This window comes from Nilaparvata lugens, chromosome 10 (assembly GCF_014356525.2).
Source record: "Nilaparvata lugens isolate BPH chromosome 10, ASM1435652v1, whole genome shotgun sequence".
In the NCBI taxonomy this organism is placed as follows: Eukaryota; Metazoa; Arthropoda; class Insecta; order Hemiptera; family Delphacidae; genus Nilaparvata; species Nilaparvata lugens.
Window position 1 is genome coordinate 7,759,272 of NC_052513.1, and position 18,464 is coordinate 7,777,735.

An 18,464-nucleotide genomic window follows, 5' to 3' on the forward strand; every position below is an offset into this window, starting at 1 on the left:
CGAATTGCTTGTGCGAAGTAAACATGAATAGAACGATAACACTACTCCATTCTTATCAGGAATAGAAGTAAAAGAAACAAGAACCTTTTTGTAAAGGTCATTTGCAATGTTTTGCCCAGCCAAGCCCAGCATAAACTTCACAAGGTATTTCCAGTTCCAGTAGGTAGTTTACCAAGGGAAAGAAAAAGAATGACCTGGATAAAAGTCGTGGAATAAACAACGCCCCTGAGATATTCGCCATCGATGTTAGTGGTGGACTATTTTTCCACCTCCCAGTTTTGTCCTGTAGCGTGTTTCGATCTCTTGGAAACAGCTTCTCCCGCATTGCTTCTCACTCTGATTTTTATAGAATCATCATCATTAACAGCCAAATTGATTCGTGATAGTTGCTGGTGAAGAAAGTGAAAATTATAGTAATGCCCGAAAATTATAGTAATGCGCATGCACAATTTAAGCTTTCGTTGGAAGGTAACGTTTTTTCCTCGATTTCTGTGTTTGTTATCTAATATTTTCAACAAATTTTGAACAATAACAGCATTATAACTATTCGAGAGCAAAAAAATGAGCAATTCTCAGTTGAAGGAAATATTCCGTAAAATTTTGTTATCTAGTTTCAATATCTTAACACGTCTACTTAAGGACTTTCTCCATGCACATTTTTCAAGGTTGAACATTCTTGCATGACGTTCATCATAAAATAGCACTCCATAATTATTTCTGTGCGCTTCTATTGTTGTGCTTCCACAAGTTGACTAAAGAAAATATGTGGAAATATGACAAACGAGTTGAATTTCCACATTCATTGATCTCAATATGATTATGAATAATCAATTTCGAACTTCTTTTTCGCCATGGGAATAGGCTACTCCTGTAAGTTAGTGCAGCGGAGTTCGCAAACCCAGTGTTCCTCTTAATTTTATTCGTCCACAGGGACCATCGATCATATGAACAGTATTATTCCCTCTCTCTCTCCTCACGAAGTTTGGTTGCTCATCCTTCTTCATCACTCTTTCTCATTGGATGTTCCTCTCTCACTCTCTCCATCATCCTTCCTCTGTCACTTTTCCTTATTCGATATTCCCTTCTTGCTCAGGCCCAGCTTCTCTTTCACTCACTCGACACTCATTTCTTCCTACTCCACACCCTGTTAACTCTACGACCCTTCGACTTCCATCCAACTCCTTTTTATTCGTTGAAAATACATTATCCATCCGGTCCCTGTTTCTGTTCAAAGAAAGTACAGTCTTCCAGGGAGAAAAAAAGCAGCATCAAAGGCTTTCGCCAGATCCAGAGGATGACGTTGGCTTTTCGACGACGCTTTGTAGCTCTGAGCAAATCGTCAAAAAGAGCCGTTGAAAGAAATCCGGAGAAGACATTAAATCTCAATCGACGAGTTGCCATCGTCGAACAAGCTGATTGAACGTCTAGGCTCTCAATCAGTTGAGTATAGTGTTTCAAGAGTACAGGCAGTGCAATAATGTGATTGGACGATGTTTTAGTCACTCTCAAAACTATGGGAGACTAGAAAAATGAGCTGCCATACTGTTTCTCTAGTCGAGTTTCACACACATACGGTACTCTGCTTTTTCACTAGCAGAGACTGGATTTCAATTACTCTAACATTTCAACTGGCAGTTTTTTCGCTTAAAAATCGTACATTCTCTTCATGTGCAATTTAATCTTCTTCATTGACTGTACTTTTTTATTCATTTTTTATAATAGAATGAAAATACACATATGTTCTCAAATTCTACACAGTTATCTATTATCATTTTTTTATTTTATTTGGAGTGTTTTTACTTTGGAAATGAACGATTGAATTTAATAGGTGGATCTATTTCATTCGCTATCTTCATTATTCCATAAGATTTATGCTCGATTTCCTCCCAGATTTGAGGTAACTCTTAGAAGAAGAGGATAAGTAATTAGTGTTCCAATCCTTCTCACTATAGGAACTTGTACGTTATAATTATCTTGAAAGCCTCAAAGTTTTCTTGAACAGCATTGATAAATCAGTGGTTTGTCAAATAAAGAATTACACCAAAGATTAATTGTTATTTTTTCTTTGAACTTCGAAAAGTGTTTTTTCAAAAGATGTATTTTTCAAATGCACCTGTGTTTATCTCCCCCGCCTCTCACATTTCAGGATAATCTCCTCATTTAAATAGCTTCAAAGGTCTCCCAAATCCTTATTGTGTTATTGGGAGTCCGCAGGCAGAAATTTAGTGAACAAAGCACCGCTAAATGCAAATTGCTGTACAAGAGAATCCGGATAAAAGAGGGAGTGGGAGAAAGAACAGGACATAGTGCGGGTGGAAGAGAATGAAGAGATGAGTGTGAGAGTGAGGGGGGGGCGCCACTCCTCAGGCTAACGACCGGAATGATTGAATTAACGAGATAAAGATGGTACGTGAACAACCTACACAGCACAAACGAATGAGGGTCAACTCCGCTGGTCGGGAAACAACGAGCAGTTCGAAAACAGGGCTCGACCAATACGAGTGAGGCGGATCACGGGATATTTCGCTGATTTCTCTGAGGAAAAGTTTGTTTTCTATTGACTTGCTGTGGGATCGTGGCATGGATTATAATGAATAGGAAAAAACAAATAGTACTCTCATAATGAGAATTTGTGAATATTGTATTCATGGGAGGATTTATTGGCTATTTTTTGTTGGAGGATGATAAAATTGATAGGTGAAGAGAATACAGTACAACTTGGAATATCACAAATTAAGAATATAAATGTGATTTCTCCATATAAAATTGCAATTTTAAAAATCTCATCATTTCTTACAGGATTTAGTACAACTTTAACTTGATAAACAATACTTAGAGGTTGGAAATGGAACTTGAAAAAACAAGCTTTCAATTTCTTCTTAGAGGATATACAGTAGTTCAGTTGTGACTGTGGATAAAACTGGCAATGTCTTCTTCCAATCGCAATTTTTTTTATGCCAACGGAATGTATCCCACCAGAATAAAATTTCTAATCATCATGAATATCTTAATTGCTCAATTAACAGCTTGAGGTCTTCTTCATTTTTAAAAATATTCCCGATAACTGAAGATGGGACGAATATGGCAAGAGGACTGCGGGACAAATTTATTATAGAAAGGCTGGTTTTAGGGATGAAAACGACAAAGGAAGAGACTTCGGAAATGACTGTGTAATCTGTTGATAGCCCACACTAGGTCGAAATGACCGTCATTGCTATAAGTTGATACTTATTCCACATCAGAAGTGTTTCTAAATTTTGAATAAAGTTTTTCTTAATTAATTGATGGAAGAAAAATCATGAACGTACAATTGATATACAATAACGAATAATGAGATCCAAGTAAGCTCTTCACAAGGGAAGCCGTAGCTCTAAAGTAACATTAATTGATAACTGGAGTTGGAATGTGTACTTGAGTTCAAACAATATATCGAATGCAACTATGTACTAAAAAGAATATATCTCAACACTATACATTAAACTGGAATCAAGTATTTGATTACTTCTTTCATCTTCTAAATTTCATTCATTGCTCTTCATGTCCTACTGATAATTCAAATTATTTATTTGGAATTTCATTCGTTTACAATATTCATTACAACATGTAAAGAATATCTGCATTGTCAGCATATACATTTGAACATATATTCAATTATATTATAATTCGTTCATTTTGTGAGAGATCATCCTCATAATTTCAAAAACCGATGCAAATTAATCTATCAATTCCTCGATTCCATTAATATTGTAAACTGTAACATTCAGGTTCAGTACATCGTTGAGACGTAAGCTAGATATTGTCAATTTGGTGAGAAAGTCGTCCTGTCGTAGCTGTCAGTTAATGACGATGAACGTACAAATTGATTTTTCCTACAGTTACGTTGAAAAGTGGCCATTGCTGCACTGATTACAGAACGCAAAGAATCACTTTTCCGCTCTAGTGCGGGAAAAATTTTTCTGCACTCCAGATTTGCAACATGGCAACACAAAATACTTAGTAGGTTATATGGAGCAACAGTGCAGCAAAATCAAAATGAAGTTGGTAACAGTGAGTGGGCTGCTATAGTGAGCAGAGGTGCAACGAAGCACAACGCGCTAATTATTATTCATTATATATTATAACCAAGGACAACGAGGACTTTAGGATTTTAGGATTAAGGTTTTTATCAATAATAAAATTACACAGAAAAACATTTGATGCATTTCAGGCAATTCTACCCATAATTACCCACTTTTCATATTCAATGGTAACTGTAGGAAAAACTTAATGTGAAATACGTGCGCAAAGTTCCTCTGCCGCACTCAAGAAACCATTCCGCCCTCGCCTACGGCTCGGGCGTAAACGTTTCTTTCGGTGCAGCAAACTGTCACTTTGCGCACTAGTTGCACAAATAACTAATGTAGATACATTCCAATAAGCTTTGTTCAAACAATAACCAATAAGCTTTGTTCAAGTGAGTGAAACACGCTAGTATACAATGTATATTATATACTCTCTGGATGAAACCTAGTTGATAACTAGCAGGTTTATCTCAATCAACGCTCTTCATCTATATTTCCGATTCTGAATAGATTCTCGTAACCTGCAACAAAACAATGCATGAATTGATTCGAATAGAACTTTGTAACTGGAATTGCAATAACAGGAAGAACCAATCACTGGATGCGAATCCAATTACAAGTCTATGATAGTTCCATTGATGTTCACGGATAGCTTCCAATTATTTAGTTGTTGGAAACTCTCTTGCAGCCAATAAACGCTTGTGCTACACTAGTAACCTCGAAGTGGAAGCCCATCACTTTATTGGCTATTTTTTGTTGGAGGACGATCGAGTTGTTAGGTGAAGAAAATACAGTGGAACTTGGAATATAGAAAATTGAGAATATAAACGTGATTTTCCATATAAAATAACAATTTCTAAGATCTCATCATTGTTTACAGGTTTTTGTACAACAAAGTTAATATGTTTCCAACTTAATAAACAATACTTAGTGGTTGAAAATAGAAAATGAAACCAGTTTCCACTTCCTTCATTGAGAGAAATAGTTCAGTTGTGATTGTGGATAAAACTAACATTGTCTTCTTCCAATCACAATATTTTTTCTTACTAACAAAATGTATTCCACCAAATGAAATTGGTAATCATCATGAATATCTAAATTTCCAATAATATTATTTATTTGGTTCATGATAGACATTGAGACTAGTTTATAAAAATATCAAACTCGATTCCAACGTAACCAAGTTTCCTTTCCTGTTCATTGGAACTAGTTGATTAATCTCATCTCATGACCAATCGAATCAAATTCATTTCCATCACTTACAGAAGAACACTTATATAAATATGTGTGTCAACAACAAATGAATGTGAAGAAAATAACGAAAAGCATAATGAGTGATCAATAATCAATAGCCGCTGACACAATAACCAATAATTACAGAGTGGAGGAATAAGCAATCAATTACTAAGTAACAAATGGTTTTTCATGGTTAGGTTGTGCGGCAAGAAATACTGACTCCCTGGAGATCCTGTCATACAAAATAGATTTCTATCCACATCACTGCTCTCAATTGGTCAATTTCAATCTCTCGTTGCAACGAGATAATAATAGGTTTGAACACTGAATTAGTAACCTATTTATTTGTGGGGCTAACAATGTGAATGTTAATCATCTCCATGTGATGGAAAAGTTATGTTTGGATGGTGGTGGAGAAAAGTTATGATTGTGAAACAAGATAATATGTTGGAACACGAAATTAGTGACCTATTTATTTGTGTGGGCTAACAATGTGGATGCTAATCATCGCCAAGTAAGAGAAGAGTGATGATTGGATAGTGGTGGAGCGGTGCACACCTTTACAACTTCAAAAGTGAAGGCGATAAGTGGCCGGGCAACAAACAACGAAGCCCTGAAATATTGTGTGTTTGCCAGCTGAAGCAGAAATGGCGGGAAACCTTTTGGCGGCAGTTTTAATCAACAGTGTTGCTTTGTGGCAAAAACCGTTAGCGACGAAGCAATTTGGAAAGGCGAGACAAAACCGACCATGTCCACGGGGAGGTGAAAAGGAGGGAAAAACGTCGAGATGCCGAGAAAATACAAATGGAGAACAGATAAGGCGAGAGACAACACTGTTGTTGATGAGAGGGAGTTATAGGAGAGACTGTGAGGAAGAAGATTGGAGTGCAAGAAATGGAAAATTGTTTATGGTAATTATATTATGTTCCCAGAAGTGGACGGATGTGACAATATATAATAAATACTGTTTCTTGTAAATTTATCACACGTGGAAATGGAACGATAACAATGATCAAGTGTAGGTAATATCATTGATTTATTATGAGAATAAACGAAATAGAAAATCAGAAAAATATTCAATGAATTTTACTTTTTTCCACCATGAATACAGTTTTTGAGTCAATTCCAGTATAAATAGAATGGTTAATGTAACGAAACTCTTCATCATCCAACTTTTGTATTTGTTCAACAAACTGAACATAAATCAGTATTCTGTATTATGATACAATTGAAATTCTCATAAATCTTCCTAGTACAGAATTGGTGTTGCTATTGTGAGTAAATTGTGAGTAAATGAAAATGGAATGGAAGTCGTTGAATTGAGTTGGATCTGGATATATTTTCCATTATCTGTGATATTAATTATTGTTTCATTACAGAAGGAAATATGCAATTACAGGCATACTTCAAGGGAGTAAGGGATCCTCTCCGCACTGGTACTTGATTCTAGAGGAAGAAGTTGAAAAATCAAATAACAGAAGCTCAGTTTTAAGAAAATAAAACAGTCTACTTCATAAATTGTTTTTCCTTCTTCCTCACAGTTACAGAGGCACTAAAGTTTGTGAAAAGAATTCCACCTTTGACATATTGTTAACCTTTGACAACTAAAGGAGATAGCTGACATTCTAATTCACGCCTTTTTCCTCTCAGAGTAGGTGTGCATAAGTTGATGCTGCTCTCACAATGTAATTGAAATGACATCCCACCTGTTTTGCATTTTAAATTCGTGGAATTCCGGTGAAAATTTGTGTTTCCCTCATTGTCAAAAAAGATTGTCAGGTTCTAGAAACTCAGAATGGATTCTTATTATTCTCCATAAGGCACAGCATTTTCACTGTTCTCTTTTGTTTAGTGTGGCTACAACAATGTGTTTGTTTTTTGCATCAACAGTGTTGATGAACAATGAAGATCCTCATCGTTTTCATGATTCTCTTTCTGTATCCAGCCAACGATAGTGTATTCCAGAAGATAAAATGTATATTTCGGTTTTTTTTACCCATCACAAGATTTACCTTGAAATTATGTTATTATCTTGACAAGATTTACCTTGAATGGTGTATTATTTATTTTGATTCGCCCATGATCGAAATCCATATGGATCTTCCCGTGTGCATTTTGATTGAATTTGAGTCTGATATAGAGGCAATATCCTTTGCCTAGGGATTAGATTATACCCGGCGCCGAAAATATGCCTCAAAGTGAGCGAAAATACGCGAAAGCAACCAACGTTCAGTACGTGCCTCGTATAATAAAACCGTAATTCCTATTTACCGGGTAGTCTATGTTCACAGTTGGATTTATCGTCTCCACCTCGTATGTGAACTTGATAGCTTATTTAGTGAAAGCGGTGCAAGTGTGATTAACACCCTCTTGCCTGGTGGTTGCACGTAACTAAATAGCAAGACAACATCTTGACTCTCACTTTCTGACTTCGTTATTCAAAATAATGTGTTTACTGTCAAGTGAGTTGCTTGGAGATTACGTCACAGAGCTCAAAAAAATAAACAGTATTACCGTTTTTGATACTAATAATATTTGTGATGAAGATCCGAAAATACGAAAAGATGAGAGCCTATCTCGCTCGTACTTGAAGATGTGTGTTGTTTGATCAATTCAATCATGAGCAGGCTTTAGTCGAATTTTCTATGTTGACAACAAAGCTCGTAATGAATTTACTGATCAGGTTTTGTAATTCCATGATATTCTGCGTTAACACAAGAGTATGACGTATTAAGTCGTCAAAAATTTACGTATTAGAGAGTATTGAGTCGTAAAAAAATGTCCTACAATTTTGTAGCCTCCAAATTTATTATTATTTCATTAATCTATCATTTATTAATTTCTATTATTTGAATATACATCTGTGTGGAGATTGAAACTATTCTATTGGAATATTGAGTGTTTATTTCCTCACTTTGAGGGAAATTTCACTCGATATTCCATTTTTATAGGGAGACTCTGTTGAATAGAGGATAGTCTACTTTATAGGATACTATGAATTGAATTTGAACTCCAACTAATCAATTATTTGTACAACAGCCATACAATAATAATTTTTTAATAATTTTAATCTTGTGATTAGACAGAGAAGAAGAAAGATGACATTTTTATTATAATTTCAATTATCTAAGATTTAATCTTTCGTCTTCTAATGTTCACATTTTGATGCAATCAAGAACAACATTGAAAATCATTTCGATCGCTTGACTTTTGTGATTTGACATTCAAATCAGTTTAGTTGAATGACCTAACCTAGTTTATAGTTGACAGTATATCAGTTGATTTATGATTCCCTTTGAATCAAACCGAAGGATCGATATTTCTTCTTGATTATTATATAGTACTAGAGTCACACTTGATAAAAAAGTACACAAAGAAATAGAATAATAATAATTATTAATAGAATCACGAAAAATCACATAAGGATGTAAAAAGTTAAGTTGATTGGAGAATCACTAGTACAATTAATTGACTAACCTTTTTTCCAATCAAATGTAATAATACTCTCCCAACAATGAGTGATCATAAAATATCCATTTTCTACAATCATGATCCATGACTAATTTGAGATGTGCCTTTCGGTACAAATTCTATTTTTCAAACACAATGGAACAAGCTATTCAATTTCTGACTGATTCATCAATTTTTGTGATGTTTCAGTGGAGTCGTGTGGACCGTCAAGAATTAGTGATATTAGAAGCGGCGATGGGACCATCCAGTCAATTCTCCGGCTACAGAAGTCTGCTGCAGGACGCTGTCCAGTCCCCACCTCAACTACTTGTTCCTTTTTTCTCTTTATTCGTCAAAGATGCCTATTTTCTTATTGAAGAATGCTCACAACAGTAAGTATCCTTATTTGTATGATGATGATTCTTATTTGTCTGAACTAAATTGATTTGGTATTATCTCTCAATTATGAACTTGGAGTGTGTGAGAAAGAGAAATTGGGTAAGACAGAGAGTGAGAGACAGTTCGAGAGAGGGGTGGCAGAACGAGGGGATGAGAGAGGAGGGAATGTGTCTGAGAAAGAGTCGAAGATGGATTGAAAGAGATCAAATTTCTTTATTTATGTATGATACAATACAATGTAATTATACATATATGTATTATACAATAAAATATGTTACAATGAGAGAGAGAGAGAGAAAGAAAGAGAGTAAGAAAGAGGGAGAAGGAGTAATTAAGAGAGAAGAAAAGGTGTGTTTGTGTGTGTGTGTGTATGAGTGTATGTGCGTCTGTGTACACGATATCTCATCTCTCAATTAACAGAATAATTTGAAATTTGGAACTTGAGGTCCTTACACTATAAGGATTCGACACGAACAATTTCGATCAAATGCAATTCAAGATGGCGGCTAAAATGACGAAAATGTTGTCAAAAACAGGGTTTTTCGCGATTTTCTCGAAAGCGGCTCCAATGATTTTGATCAAATTTATACCTAAAAAATTCATTGATAAGCTCTATCAACTGCCACAAGTCTCACATCTGTAAAAATTTCAGGAGCACGGCACCATCTATGCAAAGTTTGATTCTTGATTCTCAATTATCAGGCTTCAGATACAATTTAGACAAAGAATTTCAAGTGGAAAAGATTGAGCATAAAAATCTCTACAATAATTGTTCAGTAGCATTTTTACCTAAAATTGAAAATAAGCTCGAAATTAGAGAAAATAAGATTATTCAATTGTAAACTGTTGGCAACTGTTGATTCTATTAAATCATTCACTATGAAGAGATAGCAGACTTCGTGTGTCTGCAGCGCTATTGTCCTATCACCAGCTGGCTCAGATCTTAAAAAAGTTGACTTGAGATGCGCGGGAACAATAGCGTCAGTTAATCAATTTTCATAACGGCAAGGAAAGTTGTGTGAGTGCACCACGCTAGATTTTTTTGAACTTGTAATAAATAGAAATTATCTTGATAATGTGTTTCAGAAACATTTCCAGACTATCTCTGATTATTAAATTATCAAAATTTGTCCACTCATATTAATCCGATCTATATTCGAGATATTCGAATATGGTGATAAAGAAGCTTTCCCAGTTACCCTCTTGGAAATGTTTGCATCTGAAGAAGTGATTCGAAAACTCTATGGATCAGCGAGGTTACCCTCTATCAGAATGCGAACAGAACGAGAGGGTTGCGGTTGAGCTTACCTTTCCGATCGATGTCACTATTCAGCTAGCAATTATTGATTTATTTTATTTATTCATTAAACCATACAGGATACAACTTACAGAAAAGTACCACAGACTCATGCCCAAAACTGCTCCAATTCTAATTTATACAACAGTACAAATGTATCTATAGGTTATGTGTCACTTCAACATTCTTCAGTTACACACTCAATTCACAGTTCAAAACACAAAAAACCATTCTAAAATAAAAAGAATACTTCAAAATTGAATAAAATCAATTTAAAATATTCAGAAAATTTCAAACTTTGAAAAAACTATAAAATTTTAAATTTCAGCAATGATAACATTTGAAAGTCATCGTGCCCAAGGTATCTAGAATACGAGGGCTATTTTTTTTTCAACTTCCGATCGTGCTGCTTGTTGGCAATGTGAGCGGCATTGGCTTACAATGCACGGCAACTGACTATGCACATCTCACACTATAACTTCACTCGTTTTCGGCCATCTGTCGTCATTACTAGTTCATCTAGCGACACATAAACATGGCTAATATGATAGAATCTCCCGCCAAGTGTGAGTTGCAAAGTGTAATTCGTTTTTTGCAAGCTGAAGGGTTATCCGCAGCAGAAATTCACTGTAGAATGGAACGAGTATATGGTGAAAGCTTTAAGAGTGACAGTGCAGTGCGTGGTTGGTGTAGGAAATTTAAAGATGAACGAGTTGACATTCATGATGAAGGGGGCCAAGGGTGACAACGCCCGTCCTCACAGTGCTGCTGTGACGAAACGTCTTCTTGACAACGGGTTTAAATGGGACGTTTTTGACCATCCGGCGTATAGCCCAGACTTAGCACCAAGCGACTATCACCTTTTCCCGGAACTGAAAATGCTAGGAGGGCAGAGCTTCCAAACAGACGATGCGCTGCAAGATGCTGTCAAAAACCATCTCAAATCACTGGCGGCTAACTTCTATAAACAAGGTATTAGGAAGCTTGTACCCAGGTATGAAAAATGCCTCAATCTGAATGGTGACTTTCTTGAGAAGTAACTAATAATGTAAATAACTTTTGATAATAAATTCATTCAATTACTCTCACTAGTTTCTTTTTTATACCACATCGGAAGTTGAAAAAAAATAGCCCTCGTACATTGTATTTCCACCTAGAATACATTGTATTCTAGGTACATTGATCGTGCCGATTAAAACATCTTTACAGTTTTGTTCAATCCTATGCTTCACAATGTGTAACATGAAGGTGGACTGTGAACGCGACTTACACATTGACCTGACCGTTCTATTCGTATATCCTAATGCATTGTATTGATATAATCATCCTTCGATTTCAATCAAATATCAAACATCATTAGATAATTCACTAGAATTTAATAATCAATCCAAGAATAACTCTGAATCAACTGATTGACTGATTCATTTTGTTCTGAATTCGGGTAATAGTGCATGGAAATACAAGTTGAGTCCCATACTCATGTGAGTCAATATGGATAGAAGAAATATTCCCAAATCAAGTCTCTACAAAACCCAATCATTCCACTCTCAAAGATGAGCACACAGCCTCAACAATATAAAAACATTTTCCACAAGCATCGACACAATATTTTGGAACGTCATCGAGCAGTGAGTTGAGTTGAGAGTGAAGTGAACTGTCAACCGTGAAACGAGGCGACTACTTCCAGCTGGAATGGCACTCTCAACAAAAATACGCTCCAATCAAACGAGCATCAATACACCGGAAATCGAATGGCTGCAATCAATGCAATATTTCCACGTATAAAATACGCGCATCACTGTCTGGTGTTGACCATTTTTGGCAGTTGACATCCATCTCTCGTATATTCTTTCCTTGATGGACTTATCACCCACCCTCTCTACTTTATGAGTCCCTCTCCTCAAACATTTTTTCATCTGTTCCACCCCATCCCAATCATAAACTCACTTCTTTTCGTTCTCTCTTATATCCATCCGTTACCTCTTCCTTCTTCTCTCCTCCATTCTTTCTTAGTTCTTCTCCGCTCGTTTGTTGATGGGAAGGATATTATTTTATATCCTTCTCAGAAAGACGACTATAATTATTTGCTGGAACACTGCCGATTTATGTAGTGACATTACAATATTATATTTCTGTATTGATATTTAAATTTCATTCAATCTCCATTGTGATCACTTGCTTGTGATACTTTGTTAAATTATTTGAATAATATACTATCGCTATACTGTTATATAATTTAAATTATATAATAAGCCAGCCTGATAAGAGAATCCCAGCCTGAGCACACCATCTTTTAAGAGATGTGGGATCCACTCTACTGTTGAAAATTATATAATGTTTTATTATATATAATAAATTATGATGAGTCAATCTCATAATAAGCCAGAATACATGAATGAGAAACTCTAATATAATCAATCCCTATCATAGCCTTCCTTCTCTTCATTCCTTTTTATATCTGTCCGTTAGGTTTCCCTCCTCATTCTATGGAGAGATTTAGTTGTACTCTCGAATATTCAATAGTGAATGGACATATGAATGGACAAATCAAGATTTTCAAAGCTGGATCCTATAAATTGAATAAATGCAATTTTCCTTGAAAAGCATCTATCATAAAACATCATAAAAAATGTTGTGGAGTGGGGGGAATGAAAATATTATTATTCCATTCAGCGGAATGATCAAAGTACTTTTTAGTAGGCCTAACTCTAGTTTCATACTTGTTATTCCATTTTTATTATTATTAATATTCACATATTTGATCAATAAGAAACATGTTGGTATTGATTATGTATTATAATACAAGTATTGATACTGATATTCAAGTATAAGTGAGTATTGATATTGTATTCCAAGTATGATGATTTTACATCATCTTCTTTGAAGAAATATGGGAGTGAATTCTCATTTCCATGTTTTCCATTATGAAACAGGCCATACTAACTAGGAATTGTGTCACAATGAAACACATGAATTATTGTTTAATTAGTGATCGATGGAAGATAATACGGTATATTAACAGTAACCTTCATCATTGTAAATTACCTTATCGTCACAGAACTGAACTGATGAGAGAACCGCAGCCTGAACACACCATCTTTTGTGAGATTCACTCCACTGTCAACATTCCTTATGAGAAATATGAATGCTCCTTATTTAACCGATGCTCACAGTTTGGAGTGAATTTCAGTATTGGTTGAATAAGAAGCTTTGGTGCCATTTATGAGGAATGCTGACTGTTTGGGGTATATCGGATGCAGCTGCTTCGAGATTTGCACACAGCACGTCCTAACAGAACATTGTTTGATTTTGCAGGTTACCGAACGGCCATATCAGATTCGAAAGCTTTGAGAAATTGTCGAACCAGCTGCTGCAGTTCACAAGATGGAAAACGACTGAGTGTCCATACCACAGGATCGATAGCTTAGCTTTCCTGATGGAGGCTGGTTGTGTATTCTCGGAGACTGGTTCGTAACTGATCACTTCACCACTTCAGCCCTTTCTTCATTGAATCAAAGCACTGTCCCTCACCCCCCACCACCGATGACTTTCATCGTCTCACAATGTGCTAAGTAATCTCGCTGAACGCTTCTTCCATTATCCCGTTGACAGAATCAAGTGTGATTGCGTTTCATACGTGATTCCGAGGCGAATCGTTAGTTTACTGAATTCCAACCGGAACTGAATTTCGAATAGAAGATCTACGAAGTTTAGGAGCTGAATCAAAGGCATAATTCCACAATTTTCATCACTGAAATGACTATAATAGAGTTACTGGCATTGCCTGAGAAATTATTCACAGACAGTTATCGTTTCAAGTTATTATTTCATTTGCGTTATTTTAGTTTTTTTTATTATCTTAGTTATTTTTTGTAAAATTGAATTTCATTCTCTGTCAATTCTAGTGCCTGGAATTCACATTTCATAATACTTACATGAAAATCAATGAATTTCATCCAGCTAGTATTAATAATTTTGCATGTATCAAAATGAAAAAAAAAAAATTGGAATGGAAATTGGGAAGTTGTTATTTTACAAGAATTTTGAACTTGTATTATTGAAATGGAAGTTTAAGATCGATACTTATTTCCTGAACAATGTGCATAATATTGAATCCCAAGCGCAATATTCTTGTACAAAATAGTACCCACTTGTAACAACAAGCCAAATATCAGCAGTTAACAGCTGCGAGCGCTACTGCAGAGTCTAGAACCTCCAGGTTCAGATGTTCCTCTAGATTTCAGTTCATCTATCAACTTCCATGACGTAAGGTTAGATGGAATAAAATTTCATGTTTGATTGTTTCAAGAGTGAGAGGGTAGACAAAACGGCTGATTCACGGATGAACTGAAGTTTGGAAGAAATGAATATCACTAGTATCTAAGACCGATCAATGAAACGTCAATACTGCAAGTTCACAGATTCAAGAATCATAGCACATCTGCTATGACGTTGTGTGGGATGTGGAATAGAAGTGGAAGTTGAAAATGGACTGGTAGAAATGCTCCGTTAGTGATCAGTACCATTTTCATCAGTTTATTGAGTGGGTGGAATTGGGAATGAGAAGGGAATAGTGATGAGAAGGAAATATTGGAGAGAAAGCTCAGGAGGTAGGATATAGACTAGGAAAGATTATGACTGGTAGTAGCAGGGTGGATGAAAGTGAGAGAGGAGATCGTGGAGAAAGATCTAGTGAGAATGAGACAGAAAATGGGTGAGATTGGAAATGTGTGACTGTGCAAGGATACGGGGAAAAGAGTCACATGCTAGGAGGAAGCAGGATGGTGTTGAAGAGAGAGGGGAGTTTCGTGTGAGTGTAAATAAACTTGGAAGTGAGAGTGTGTGAAGACAAGAGTAGCGAGGCAGGAGAAAGCAGGAGGGAGGAAAGTGTAAGAGAGAGATGATGAACAAGATTGGAAATATTATCGAGAGAACTAGTAGAATAAAGGGGAGGAAGTGAGAATGGAGAGAAGGATTTAGCGAAAAAGAGGGTAGAATTAATGTGAGGTGGTATATGAAAATGTGGAATGGTAGAATGTGTGAAGGAGAATCAGAGAAAGAGAGGGTCGAAGAGGAGAGTGCAGGACGAAATGTGAGGGTGAGAGAAAGAGGAAATGAGTGGAAGTTGGAGTCGAGTTGATGAGAAAGCTTTGATGACAGGACAGAAGTTGGGTGGACCACATGATCTGGACATTAGCCCTCCCACCACTCTTCACACTCTCAGCGCAGACTAACGTGCTTTCATTTCGCTTTTCCCAATATTCAATCACTCAATCTCAGTTTCACTTCTGCTGATTGATGCTCGCACCATGACACTGCACAAGCATCGAGCTAAACCTCATGATGAAGTCAGCTGAACGATTGGTCCTAACGAGATATTCAAATAAGAAAATAGTTAAAATATTGGAAAATAATCAATAAATTAAGAATCTTTATTTATATTTCAAAGTTCTTTAATAAAAAAAAACTGATGCTTACTTTAAGCTAAGAATTGTAGCTCAACAATTCTATAACACCTATAGAGAAGAAGTTCAAAATTAGAAAGTTCAAGAATATATTATCCAATTTAAAAATGTTTGTTCATTGTATTTTGCATAACATTTTTTTTTTAATTTGATAATTCTAATTTATTACCTCCATTTTTCTTGTAAAGTTGAGAAAAAATCAATTTTATAATATATTTTTAAGATATACAAAGAAATAGTTATGTATGCTTCTTATTATTATGCCTTCTAAGGAATTCGTCAATTCAACACGGTGATGTTTTTATCATCATCAATATGTTCAACTGTATCTTATTCTTGAGAGATCGATATTGATGTGTCAATAAAAGAAAAAATGCATTTCGGACTCAAGAATTTACAATTCCACAACATCCATTAGAATGAAACTCAAGTAACGGATTATCTTATACCTAAATTGGTATTTGCTTAGTTTGAAATTGAATGTATGGTGAATCTAGTGTTTGAGAAAGAAAGTCTTGATTTTTAACATTTTCAAACGTTGGAGGATGAAATTATGAAGTCTAGAAAATATTTGAAAGTTTCAAGTACAAAATAAAAGGTTTTTGATATTTCATATTTGATTTTCAAGTTTATAATAATATTAAAATAAGTTGGGAGTTTGGAAATGATATAATCATAAATAATATAATAATATCTTCATATGAATATGGTCTTCATCAGTTAGTGGAAGCTACTATGGTTCCTTTTAACAAGCTGCTTGGAGGAAATTTATGGAATTGTTCTAATAGTAGCTTTAGCTTCAGTTTAAGAAGGCTACTTGAGTGCTGTTTTTAAATTTATTCAATCTATTTTGTAATAATCGAAGCCTCCCTATTTCCTGTACTGTGGAATCTATTCATTTCCTTATTTCTATTTGAAGTTATTCATCTATAATTGAAACACTCAGTGGATAAATCCTATCGGTTTCTCTAATAATGCATATACAGTATATTCCATATTACTATAGTTTGGAGTTTTCAGTAATATGTTTACTATGATGTTATGTATATGAATTTGAAAGATGAATCTTAAATGAATTCATCAATATGAATACATTATAAAATGGGTTTGTAAATTATATTCTATTATATAACTGCTCTCTATATTATTCAATAATCTCTTCCTATGCTTAACACATTGATATCGATTTTTTCTTCTGTTGCAGAATTATACCTAGCGTCGTTTGAAATTGAACCCCCAGAAATCGAACACGAAATAGAGAGTTACAAAATTTACAAGTGAGTAATGCTGAGTCTAGGATTAACGTAGTTCTGATGGATGAATTGTTCCCTCATGAAAATGGAAAGACTTTTGAATGTCTGTGAAAAACAAACTTGAATGATGTTCATCAGAACTGGAAACTGTCCCCTGAAAACTTCATAGAGTTCAATTATATTTCAGAGAGGTCACCGCTATTATTCTGATTTCTATCAATTCCTCCTTGCTCTGTTACCCTGTTTGTTATTCAAATTAAAGCAAATACAATCACTAATCCCTTGTACTTCACATCATTCTGAATTATGCATCATCCTGTGAAAAAGGATTTTGAAATTATTGGGAAGGAAATATACGTCAAATACGATAAAAAACGTTGATAAGCCGTGTTGTGAACCAATGGGTTGATGGGAGCCCATGAAGATCAGATATAAATATATGCTGCTATTTTAGGAATAATTATCCTGAAAATCTCACTTACAACGTTAGTTACATGTTGTAATTTGCCTACAGGACTGATAGTATATTATGATTGTTCGAACTCCACTTAAAATTATTAATTGTTGAATTGTTAAAATATTGTTGAATTGATTTTTGAATTCAACATTGAAATTGATTGTATAAATTAATTATTTTATGATTAAATGTCCATTCAAGTCCCATGTCTCAAATTCGATAAATCTTTCCATCAAAATGTATGAATTCTATTATAAACTTGTTGCAGATCGAGAATGTCATGACGAAATGAGGATATCCAGCACACTAATGCTGTTGTCAAAGAGTCGTAGCAGAGGCTACATGGATGTGTATCACCTGCATTAGTACAACACTCTTGAAGTTTCAAGGGATTGGCTGGATATTGCTTGGATAAGCCGAATAATTGGTGAGAATCTTCTCCATCCATAAGTTCCAAAAATGTTTATAGAAATTATCATTTTTTAATGGTGAAAAAAATATTGCTCTTCTACTCGTGCTTTGATAGAAATACAGAGTCTTTCTACATGATGGACCCATTTTCATAACTTGGTATTTATTAGAGTAAAAATACAAAATGGACAACCTTTTCATCAATGGAAAGAGAAAGTCTCAAAGTTTTTTTAATACCTTACAAGTGTTCAATGTGGCTCCCGGCTGCTGCACGGCAAACATCTACGCGGTAGTCAAACTCGTCCCATACGCGAGAAAGCGTATCTGGTGTATTGAGTGCACGGAAGCAGTGATACTGTTCCGCAGATTGTGCAGCAGCCGAAGGCCACATTGAACACTTGTAAGGTATCAAAAAAAACTTTGAAACTTTCTATC

General features: G+C 35.2%; 1 protein-coding gene across 1 annotated transcript in view; it reads left to right on the forward strand.

Annotated features, from left to right (window-relative positions):
* Window positions 1-18,464, forward strand: part of LOC111048792 (ras-GEF domain-containing family member 1B) — a 262,880-nt gene that overhangs the window by 240,908 nt on the left and 3,508 nt on the right. The window contains exons 7-10 of the mRNA XM_039436610.1: window positions 8,958-9,139; window positions 13,759-13,910; window positions 17,113-17,185; window positions 17,887-18,045. Of these exons, the coding sequence (XP_039292544.1) occupies window positions 8,958-9,139; window positions 13,759-13,910; window positions 17,113-17,185; window positions 17,887-17,902 (423 nt within the window). The 3' untranslated portion in view covers window positions 17,903-18,045. The remainder of the gene's footprint in view (window positions 1-8,957; window positions 9,140-13,758; window positions 13,911-17,112; window positions 17,186-17,886; window positions 18,046-18,464) is intronic.